Source organism: Mirounga leonina, unplaced genomic scaffold (assembly GCF_011800145.1).
Source record: "Mirounga leonina isolate KUSES-001 unplaced genomic scaffold, KU_Mleo_1.0 Mir_200, whole genome shotgun sequence".
Taxonomy (NCBI): Eukaryota; Metazoa; Chordata; class Mammalia; order Carnivora; family Phocidae; genus Mirounga; species Mirounga leonina.
The window spans coordinates 2,541,624-2,553,977 of NW_023270503.1; the positions used below are offsets into that span (position 1 = coordinate 2,541,624).

The window sequence follows — 12,354 nt, forward strand, 5'->3', positions numbered from 1 at the left end:
TTATTCAAAAGGCTTCTTTTCCCATCTGATTTTAGAGAGTTGACCCATCCAAACAGTGAGCATCCTAGGTGAGCTTAAATGAGCTCATAGGGTGAGGCCCAAACTGACAGATGCTGTTAATGTCTATACTTCATTGTCTTCTCCCCAGCTCCGCAGCAACCCTTGGAGCAGAATGCTCTGGGTAAACACGGTCATCTGGGAAGGGAGCTTGATGCCCCCTTCCTCCCATTGCCATGAAGCTCTTCCACAGTAATGGCTATTGTTTTCCAAGTTGGCAGCATTTTATATTTCAACATCTCAAAAAGTTAACAAATAATTATCTAACAGAAGACAACCATAACAGGAGGTGGTGATGGGCCCTGTTACTGGCTATAAAGCAACTCCGAAGTAAGATGGAGCATGGGACTTCAAGTTCTGTGAATCCTATATCTTAATTACAACTTCTTTTGCAGATTTTTTTTCTTGTTGTCAAGATGGAGCATGGAGCTAACCCCTCTTGATCACCGCTGGCCATGTCAGTACACATCCACATTTGGAATATATGTGAAAAGATCTGATTTGCTTTAATATGTTAGCCAGTTATGACTCCACTGGTCAAGTTAAAAGAAGTATTAGCAAAAGTAAAGTAGATTTGTGATTTTAAGTTTAAGTCAGCTTAATGACATAAGGAAACAATTTAAAGTACTGGGGAACAATGAAAGTTGACATAGATTTTACTATTAAAAAAAAAAATTTGCAAAATGTAATTAGCAGTGACTCTGTCCAGTCACTGCCTCAGATGGGTTGATGCTTGCCATCACCCATCCCAGATGACTTAAGGTTTGAGCTGTAACCTGAATGGCCCAAGACATGGACATTAGGACCCACCATATGCAGGTCCCTTTGCCTGGCACTCTGCATACATCATCTCATTTACTTTTCACACATGAGCTCATTGGGTTCTCACAGCAATCTTGTAGATGAGGAAAGTAAAAAAGCTTAACGAGGTTAGGTAACTTGCCCAAAGTTACACAGCTGGTAAATGACAGAGTGCAGACAACCCAAGTCTGTCTAAAGCCCGAGCACTACAGCACCAGGCTGTTTCCTAGATGCTTGTTTAAAAAAAAAAAAAAAAGGAACCAAAGCACTTACTGTGTTTTAATCCAAGGTAAGTCTTGTTTCTCAGGGTGAAGCTAATGAAATATACAGTAATCAAGCGAAGTTCTCTTTCAAAAAAGGTAACAAAAAGTAGCCTGCTCTAGAAGAACAAACATCATGAAAAGCCATCAGTTGGAATAAAATTCCAACTTCTCCAGGTAAACTTTGCATTTGACATTTAAAATCTACCCCTCCCTACTTAGAAGTTTTCCTTTTGTGCTTTTTGTTCAGGTGGGATTGCACACGATTGCTCCTATATAAACAATAAGAAAAAAAACCTGCAAAAGAAGTTGTCATTAAGATCCAGGATTCACAGAAACAGCACACCAGGAAATGATCACGCTTAGCTACAGAGAGAGACTGTGGGGCCAGGGGCACAACCCTGGTTTCTGCTACCTGAGGACCGAGTGTGTGATCGATGCTACCACTTTACAGGGAAGACTGGGGAGATAATCACTTCCTAGAGAGAGCCCACTGTAGCAGAGAATTCTGACCAATCCACCGATCAGAGAATAGAGCTCCACACGAGCTTACTTTGGAATTTGTTTGTTGCTCTATGAAGCTTGGAGAGAGGCCTCCTGAGAAATGAATTTTCCTCAAATCCCTACTTATTCATTTTGATCATGGAACTAGAGAGATATAGAACACAGACTGAGACATGTGGATTCCGGGCATATTTCAGGCACTTGGAGTCTACTGTTCCGGTTTAGGCTGCTGGGCCACTGGGCCCAAGCAACAGCCCATTTGCTCAGGCAACTCTCAGGCACTCTGAAGCCTGTCTGGGCTGCTTTTACTCATACAACAAGCATCTGCTATATTTATAGGTACCTGGTGCGTGCACAGCACTGGACCAAGCACTGTGTGGGAAATAAAAAGGGAGAAGGAACATTTTTTGAGCACCTACTCTATGTACCAAGCATCATGTGGTCGACATTTTCATATGAACTTACTGCCTACAATAAAGGAGGTAATAATACTCCTGCTTTATAGATAAGACAGTGATTTGCCTAATGAAGCGTAACTGATAAGTTAGCAGGGCTGAGATCTAGAAATTGGTATGTCTAACTCCAAAGTCCATGTTCTTTCCACTTTACCCTGTTGCTTTCCAAAAGTGTTACCACCCTAAATGAACTTGAAATTAGCTGAAGACATTGGAGCAAGCAAAATCTACTCAGGAGGCTGTATATATGCAGCTGACGTGGTCACGGCAGTAAGAGGGGGAAGATGCATGTTGCTTCAACTCCAAGGTTCCCCAAGATCCAGAATAGAAAGTGGAGTAATAAAGGCTTTAAGAAGATAAATATATATTTTTTTCTACTCACTACTAGGCCAATGGGAAGGGAAATTTTTACAACCTTTTCTCTTCTTTGTTCAAGGCTTATTTATTTAAGAGAGAGCGAGCGAGCGGGGGTGGGGGGTAGGACAGGGGGTAGGGGGAGAGGGGAAGCAGACTCTCCACTGAGCTCCCTGCAGGGCTTGATCTCCCAAGAGGTTTCAGCCTCTCCACTGAGCTCCCCGCAGGGCTTGATCTCCCAAGAGGTTTCAGCCAAGAGTCGGACGCTTAACTGAGCCACTCAGGCACCCCTGTACAACCTTTTCTTAAAAGCAATTTGAAAATATCTACCAAAAATCTTAGCATTTTACATAGCTTTTGATCTCGGCAATTCCCTTTAAGGCAATTAATCTGATGTTAATAATTATGAATGTTTAGAAAATACACACATACACACCCATACCCACACATACATATATGAAGTTGTCCATTACCAGACTTTTTTTTTTTTTTAAAGATTTTATTTATTAGAGAGAGTAAGAGGGCATAAACTGGGGGTGGGGCAGAGGCAGAGGGAGAAGCAGGCTCCCAGCTGAGGAGGGAGCCTGATGCAGGACTCGATCCCAGGACCCCGGGATCATGACCTAGGCCGAAGGCAGCCCCTTAACTGACTGAGCCACTGAGGTGTCCTGCCAGACTGTTTTTAAATATGAATAATTGGAAATAATTATCAAAAATGAGTTGATTACATACATTTTTAAGGGAAGGAGTATATTAGAACACTTATAATGAGGAAATCTGGAGTCTGTCAGTCCAGAGTCCTAATACTGTCTGTGCAACGTGCTAAGTGTGTGAGTGACTTGACTAAGTTGCCTAACCTCTCTGATCCTCGGTTTTCTTGGCTATAAAACTGAGATGATAATGTCTATAATCCATACAGTTACTGAAAGATGACACATGGAGTGCTCTTAACATAGTGCATGTCAGGTATTAATTCCATGGTAAATGTTAACTATTACGATTTTAACAACAAATACTCTACTATGGAATAATATGGAATCACTATAATTACCGTAGCTCTGGATTAAATGACACAGAAAACTATTTACTGCTAAATGGGGGTGCCTGGGTGGCTCAGTTGGTTGCGTGACTGCCTTTGGCTCAGGTCATGATCCTGGAGTCCCAGGATAGAGTACCGCAACAGGCTCCCTGCTCGGCAGGGAGTCTGCTTCTCCCTCTGACCCTCCCCCTCTCATGCTCTCTCTCTCTCTCTCAAATAAATAAGTAAAATCTTAAAAAATAAAATAAAATAAAATAAATTTGCTAAATGGGAAGAAAAGTTATAAAACAGTACATAAAGTATGAACTTCTATTTTAAAAATATATGCATAAAAAGACTGAAATAAATCTATTAATTGGAATATTAGTGATTTAAATTTTCTTCTTTTAAAAAATCTGTATTTTTTATAATGAAGGCGATTTGCTTTGGTCATAATGAAAAAGAAATCTCTTTTATAAAAAAAGAAAGATGTGCTTTGACTTAAGTGGTAAAGTGAACTTGAGGATTTCTTTTTTAATTTAATTTTATTTATTTCTTTGAGAGAGAGAGATAGCAAGAGAGAGCACAAGCAGAGGGGAAAGGGGGAAGCAGGCTCCCACAGAGCAGGGAGCCCTATGTGGGGCTCGATCCCAGGGTCCTGGGATCATGACCTGAGTCCACAGCAGATGCTTAATGGGCTGAGCCACCCAGGCACCCCTTGAGGATTTCTTAACCATGGAGTTCTGTGGGCCTCCTGAAATAGATCTACATTTTAATGACTAAGGAAAATGAGAACAGATTTGAGGACTGTTCTAGCTATTTCAAAATGTCTTTGGGGGATAGTAATGCAGCCTCCTAAATTGGTACATGTTCACAATCTTGAAACATAATAGAAATTACATGCCAGACTGTAAGGAAATGTAATTTGTTCAGTTTCTTCTTTCTTTCTTTTCTAAAACCACCATTAATGGGCAAAAAGCGAAGTGTCTTTGATTTTGGACAGAGAGATTATTTTAACCTAGTGTGAGTAGCCCTAGGAAAAAGGACATAGTGAGGACGGTACCATGGGACCAATGGTTTCTTTTTAAGGAAGCCACAGAATTTTTAAAAATCCTACTTAAAAAGCCTAATTACAATAGCTAATTGCTAAGGATTTATAGAATTTACATTTAAAAGACAGAACTCTTGGGGCACCTGGGTGGCTAAGTCGGTTGAGTGTCTGCCTTCAGCTCGGGTCATGATCCCAGGGTCCTGGGATCCAGCCCCGCATCTGGCTACCTGCTCAGCGGGGAGCCTGCTTCTCCCTCTCCTCCCCCATCGTGCTTGCTCTTCTCGCTCATGCTCTCTGTTGCTATCTTTGTCTCACTCTCTCTCAAATAAATAAATAAATAAAAATCTTTTAAGGGGCGCCTGGGTGGCTCAGTTGGTTAAGCAACTGCTTTCGGCTCAGGTCATGATCCTGGAGTCCCTGGATCGAGTCCCGCATCAGGCTCCCTGCTCGGCAGGGAGCCTGCTTCTCCCTCTGACCCTCCCCCCTCTCATGTGCTCTCTCTCTCTCATTCTGTCTCAAATAAATAAATAAAAATCTTAAAAAAAAAAAAATCTTTTAAAAGACAGAACTCTTTGTATTTCCACTAAAGCAGTCCAAGCAACTGCCTTTTCAAGAATCAGGAGAATTGGTTTTATTTCTGGCTTCACTGTTATAAGGCTACATGGCTTTGGGCATATTATGAAAAAGAAAATAAACGCTCTAGAATGACAGTTCGTTACTTTTCAGGGAAAAATATGCAAAGCAGACCTGCAATACTTGGGTTGGCCGCTCAGCCCCTTTTCTCCCCTGTAGGAAAGTCATGGTGTCAGATCAAGAAAGGCTGAAGACCAATATCAAACAGGATGCTTGTGAATGCTTGAAGAGCTCATAATCAGGGAAGCATGAATATTTACATAAACCCAGCAATACCAGGCACGCACTGACTTAAGGCCCTTCCACTTTCAGGCAAACTACTTAGGCTAATTTTGCCTCAGTTTCCACGTTTGCCAAAAGGACTTACTCTTACTCTGTATGTATGGTGTAGTACAATCCTGCATGGAGACAGACCTGAATTTGAATCCTGACTCTCCCACATGCTAGCTAAGAGATTTGGGACAAGTGACTTGACTTCTTTGAGTTTCAGCTCCCTTATCTGGGAAAGGAAGAAGGAAATATTACAGGTACCTTATAAATTTATTGTCGGAATTGAATGAGATACTGCATTTGGGTGCTGATTCCTGGTAAAGTGCTCCATAAATAATAACTTACTATCACCACACAGAGCTTATCTAAGAAAATAATGCAATATGGGAGGGGAAAGTGGTCTGAAAGGTAATTCTTTTTTTTTTTTTTTAAAGATTTTATTTATTTATTTGAGACAGAGAGAATGAGAGACAGAGAGCATGAGAGGGAGGAGGGTCAGAGGGAGAAGCAGACTCCCTGCCGAGCAGGGAGCCCGATGCGGGACTCGATCCCAGGACTCCAGGATCATGACCTGAGCCGAAGGTAGTCTCTTAACCAACTGAGCCACCCAGGCGCCTCTGAAAGGTAATTCTGACATAACTTACCCACAACATTACTGTAATCTCAAAGTTAGAGCTTTAGAGAGACCATTAAACTCTTATCATATTTCACTTCCTCCATATGGGTCTGGCCTGTTTAAGGCTGTTCCTGTGTATTTTCTACCAAACTGTGCCACTCTGTGTTTTCCTCTCCTTTTCCAGCAGCAGGGCTCTTGTCTACAGTTGGGGAACTAACAGCTAGATGTGGGCATTTCCTATTTCTGACCTTCCCTCAATCAGCTTCAGGATACTACTTGTTAAAGTAAGAACCCCTGTTATTGGGATGCCTGGGTGGCTCAGTCGGCTAGAAGTGTCTGCCTTCAGCTCAGGACATGATCTCAGGGTCCTGGGATTGAGTCCCACATCAGGCTCCATGCTCAGCAGGGAGCCTGCTTCTCCATCTGCCTGCTGCTCTACCTGCTTGTGCTCTCTCGCTCTCTGACAAATAAATAAATAAATAAAATCTTAAAAAAAAAAAAAAAAGGAGCCCTGTTATTGAGTACTATCAAGGAGCATCATATCCTCAACAGCACTTGTATGCGCCTAAAAATTTCAGTCTATGATCCTGCCATTTCCTATAAACATACTCTATGTCTACCAGCTCCATCCAGCTAAATCTGTTCAGTAGCACTATCTATATCTTACTTTGTCCCCATTCTTTGGTCAAGTGGGTGTCTACAAACTTTAGTTCTTTCTTCTTCCTGCCCCTTTTACCTTCAAAGTCATTCAGGGAATACTACTGTTAAGCTATGCCATGGAGGTCCAAAAAATGAGTAAGACACAGCCCTCAAGTTGTTCAAAGCTTAACAGGGGAGGGAGATATAAAAAGAATTGTATAACAAAGCAGAGAGGCAGTCTATACTGTGCTGTCTTTAGGGAGAAGGATGTTGTGGGTGAGACAAAAAAAGTGGTGACACTGCAAGAGATCAATTTATTATTATTTTTAGAGAGGGAGAGAGAGAAAGCGGGTAGGAGGGACAGAGGGAGAGGGAGAGAGAGAATCTTAAGCAGGCTCCATGTCCAGCGTGGAACCCAACATGGGGCTCGATTTCACAACACTGAGATCATGACCTCAATCGAAATCAAGAGTTGGATGCTTAACCAACTGAGACACCCAGGCACCCCTCCAAGAGATCAAAATAGCCAAAACAATCTTGAAAAAGAACAAACTTGGGAGGACTCATACTTCCTGATTTTAAAGGTTGCCACAAAACTACAATAATCAAAACAGTGTAGTACTGGCATAAAGACAGACATATAGATCAATGGAATATAACTGAAAGTCCAGAAATAAACCTGTGTATCTATGGTAAACTGATTTTTTTTTTTTAAGATTTTATTTATTTATTCATGAGAGACCGAGAGAGAGAGAGAGAGAGAAGCAGAGAGAGAAGCAGGCTCCCAAGAAGCAGGGAGCCTGATGCGGGACTCGATCCCAGGACCCTGGGATCATATGGTCAACTGAGTTTTGACAAGAGTGTCAAGACCATCCAATGGGTAAAGATGAGTCTTTTCAACAAACGGTACGGGGATGTCTGTATATCTATATGCAAAGGAATCAAGTTGAATCCTTACCTTACACCATATACAAAAGTTAACTCAAAATGGACTGAAGGCCCAAATGTGAGAGATAAAGCTATAAAAAGCTTAGAGGAAAATACAGGTGTAAGTCTTTGTAATTCTGAATTAGGCAATGGTGTCTTAAATATGACACCAAAAGTACAAGCACCAGAAGAAAAAATATAAAAATTGGACTTCAACAAAACTAAAAACTTTAGTGTTTCAAAGGACATAGTCAAGTGAAAAGACAACCCACAGAAAGGGAGAACATATTTGCAAATCATATATCTTATAAAGGGTCTAGTATTGAGACTATAAAAGAACTTTTACAACTCAACAAAAAGACAACCCAATTTAAAAATGGGCAAAGATTTCAAGTGACATTTCTTCAAAGAAGATACACGGATGGCCCAATAAGCACATGAAAAGATGCTCAATGTCTGAGTCATCAGACATACAAATACAAACTAAAAGCACAATGAGAAAGAATGCCTATAATTTAAAAAAAGCGTTGGTGAGGATATAGAAAAATTAGAATCCTTGTACATTGCTAGTGGGAATGTAAAATGGTGTAGCTACTCATGGAAAACAGTTTGGCAGTTCCTCAAAATGTTAAGCATAGAGCTACCACATGATACATGTGGTATATATGTGAGAATTGAAAACATATCCACACAAAAACCCATACATGAATATTCATAGTATTATTCATAATAGTTAAAAAGTGGACACAACCTAAACGTCCATCAGCTGATGAATGGATAAACAAAATGTGTTATATCCACACAATAGACTATTATTCGGCCAGAAAAAGGGAGGAAGTACTGATACATGCTACTGCATGGATGAACACTGAAAACATTAGGCTAAGTGAAGAAAGCCAGTCACAAATGGCCACATACTGTATGATTCCATTTATGTGATCTGTCCAGAATAGGCACATCCATAGAGACAGAAAGTAGATTAGTGATTGTCAGGGAAATGAGAAGTGAGTGCTAATGAGTAGATTTATTTTTTTGGTGTGATGAAGATGTTCTGGAATTAGTGGTGGTGGTTGCACAGTCTTGGGAACACACTAAAACCCACTGGATTATATACACTTTAAAAGGGTGAATTTTGTGGTATGTGAATTATACCTAAAGGTTTAAAAAGGGGGCAGATATTTTGAACTAGATCTTAAAGATTGGGCAGACAATAGTGGGAAGAGAATTCTAGGCAGAAAGAACAGAATGAGAAAAGGCATGGAGGCCCCCCAGAAGGCAATGCATTCAGGGAAGTGGAAGTGGCTCCGGGGCTGGAATATAGGTCTATGCGCAGGAGTGGCGGAACTGACCAGGTGGCAAAGGGACAGATAACGAAAGGCCTGCGTGCTGCCCAAGGAGGAGGTCATCGGGTGCCTTCAGGTCAGAATAGGGTCTCTTCCCCGGAGAATGACCTAACTACATTGCTTGGCTCAACCCATTTTGTCAGAGAAGCCTCCTTTCATCAACTCAGAATCACCTAACAATTCCACTCCAAGTGGGCAAGCCCAACATTCATTTTTCTCACTATTTATAAAATCCATTTATTTACAGCATCAATTATTCAAAGTTTTCTCCCCATCAGAATAGAAACTCCTCAAGGGCAGCCAATCTCCTGTTACCAATCCTGACTATATAAGTGCAAGTCCTCTGTGAAACTGCAAAGCTGGGTAATGAGACTGGCAATTTCAACAAAGTTCTGAGCTTTCCTAGCTTTATAAATCTCTGCTCATATTGTCACCCTGTTTGGAAAGCCCTCCTAATCACAAATTCGTTCAAGACTTCAGCATCCTCTGTGGTCTATTTCAAATGCCACTTCCTTAAGGCTTTCTTCACTTCCCCACCTGATACAAAGAGAGAGATGAACTCTCTGCTTTTAAAGAGGGCATATTTTGTACTTTTCTTATGGTGTGATTTCCCCATACCTTATACTGCTGTTATCTGAGCACTCCTCTCATCTCACACATCTCTTACCCCACACTTTCTGGAATCTAAGTGCTTTGGGGTAAGGTCCATGTCTTTCCCAGCTTTGCAGCTCCCAGCACGGTTCTGGGTAGAGTCTGAATTGAACTGTCCAACTAGTGGCAAAAACGATGGAATCAGAGACAAAAATAAGCACTCACTTCTCATTTCCCTGCAAAACAGAAGTTTTAAAAAATCCTAGAAGAAACAACACAAAACAGGATGCAGGCACAAATAACAGAGTGTATGTTGAATCAATCTGTGACCACTTGGCTTGTTTATATCTGGTCATTTTCATCACAAGGATTTCATTTCACTAGAACTCCAGAGGACTCAGACAAAGAGTAATGGTCTCCCAGCTGCTGCGTTCCCTAGTCTGTGGTTTTCCTATGATATAAACAAAAGATTCTGGAGGTATGGTCTCTGTTAATATTTGCTGGTGTGGGTCTGGGGGAGAAATGGGTGGTGGTGGGGGGAGTGTGAGGGAAATCCACTGAGGAACTGACAGTTCATATAAGCAACACCTGGAGTGTTAAACTCTCCTACAACTGTTATTTTACTGGGGAAAAAAATCCACTCTTCTTTTGGTAAATGTAAAATTCTTTTACCAGCTGCATTCCGATCTAAAGTGTGTGGCAGTTCAGGAGAGATGGCAGCTGGAACAGATCACATGCAGGATATAGTGAATGTTCACCAGCAGCTAGGGGATAATCAGAGCCCAAAGAATGAATCTTCCGAGCTGTGTTCCTTTAAGAAATGGGTTAGCCTCAATTTGCCTGCTCATGTGCTACTCATAAACACCGAGAATACTGGAAATAACACATCCACATCTGATTGGTGGAAGGATCAACCTTTTGAATAGAAACTCTGTGACATTAGCTATTCAGGACTCCCCACTTAGCTTCATAAAACCCTGCAGCTTAAGTTTTGGTTTTCATCCTATTTTTGTTAAATATTTACAATCTACTACAAAACTAAATTCAGACCAAATGTGTGCTTACACAACCCTGTGACACGGCCACTCCTCCTGACAAGAGGGAAAGAGCACCAACACTGGTTGGCACCAGGCCAGTCACGTCACTCTCTTCATGCTCTGTCTTCACAACACTGGGAGGCAGAGAGCTGCATTTCACATACTGATGAGTTCACTCGGGCCCACAGAGGTTAAGTTATTTGCTCAACACCCCCAAAGGAAGAATGAGGAGAGTTCGGTCTGTCTGACTCCAAAGCCAGTGTTTTTTCCACTGTACTCTGTTATTGGCCAGTATGCTCCAGAGAAGTTCTTTCTCCAGAGTTTGTAAGAATGCTACAAGGGCCTGATAACTCGAGAACGGGCATCGGCAAACTTCTGTAAAGGGCCAGACAGTAAATATTTCAGGCTTTCTGAGCCATATGGTCTCATGACTGACTTACGCATTACTTGTGTCTGCCATTGTAACACAGAAGCACCCACAGATAATATACACATGAACGAGCACAGCTGTGTTCCAATAAAACCTTATTTACAAAAACAATGGGTAAGACTTGGGCTACAGGCTGTAGTTTGCTGACCCCTGCTCTAGAAATTCTAGAGTGGGCAGCTTCATGTTATTTGGATTAAAAAGTCAATAAAGAACTGCCCATTTCCAATTTAATTAATCAATAAACAAGAGAGTCTTCCATAGCCTGTATGGTCCATGCAATTCAGGAATTTACATTCTTTTAGGAAGAAAAAAAAAAGCCAAATCATAACACAAGGCAGCGTGTGCTCCAGGAGGGGATGGAGACTGACTGAGGCGCCAGCACGACAGTAGGAAACCAAGGTCCACAACCTGATCAAATAATATTGTGCTGATACTGGAGCTCAGAAAGAGTCAGAAGTTACTGCTGGAAGCACTAACAAAAACACCCATTCTGGTGAGAGCACATTAAGGTTTTTAGCATGTGTCAGATGCTAAACAAAGACATCTCCTGTAGACTTAACAAACACACCTGTTGCCTGTCTCATTCTCAGAGGACAAGCAATTGACCTAAAGCACAAGATAAACTCATCTCCTGGAGGCCTCCCATTCTCTCCCAGCTGACACTTGAAGCAGTGAGGAACCCGAAGAAGCCACAGGCCAGGGCTGATAGCAACCACTTGGGGTCACTCTTGGAGGTCTAAGAAGAAGCACTTCCCCAAACCTCACCTTGCTCATGGCAGTCAGGGCAGGATCGCAGGCAGCATCCAGATCTTGAACCAACAACTGGATGCTGCTAGAGATGACACTGCAAATCAAACAAATTATGGTGGTCATCACTTCAAAGAAATAACTTTTTGAATGTCTAACACAGCCCCTGCCAAATCTTTTAGGCACCCATATCAAAATTAGATTAATCATTTCATCAGAAAAACTTGAGTTTGATTTCAAAAGGGAATGGATGACAATGAGGAGCATTTTGGCTCTTCATTCTTGCTGCATGTCCTGGTCTTATTTGGGTGTGTCCCCACTGAGTCAGGTCACAAAATTCCATGGCTAGTCTCCCTAATCACTCCACCCAGAATCCCTCCTTCACTTCTTACTCCTAAAGCACCTGTTTGCTCAAAATGTTTAAATCAGAACTTGAAAAAAAAAAAAAGTTGAGAAAAGGAGAGGAAATGACCTAAGAAGAGAATCCTAATGTTTCCTTAGTAAGGCCTACCCCAATCTCATTTACTGACCACAACAAAAATACCGCAAGGCAACACCAGCGAAAGAACTATTTTGAGAAGGCTTTACAGTCTGAACTTCTTGGACAGACACTCTCCACCC

The 12,354-nt window shown here is 41.6% G+C and overlaps 1 protein-coding gene across 5 annotated transcripts in view; it reads right to left on the bottom strand.

The window, feature by feature from the left end:
• VPS53 (VPS53 subunit of GARP complex) overlaps positions 1-12,354 on the bottom strand; it is a 141,018-nt gene that overhangs the window by 28,314 nt on the left and 100,350 nt on the right. For 4 of the 5 annotated variants that reach the window (XM_035027615.1, XM_035027614.1, XM_035027617.1 and 1 more), the window contains one exon: positions 11,752-11,830. In XM_035027615.1, the coding sequence (XP_034883506.1) occupies positions 11,752-11,830 (79 nt within the window). Of the gene's footprint in view, positions 1-468; positions 1,238-11,751; positions 11,831-12,354 lie in introns of those variants that run through there. The other variant, XM_035027618.1, reaches the window with a different exon arrangement.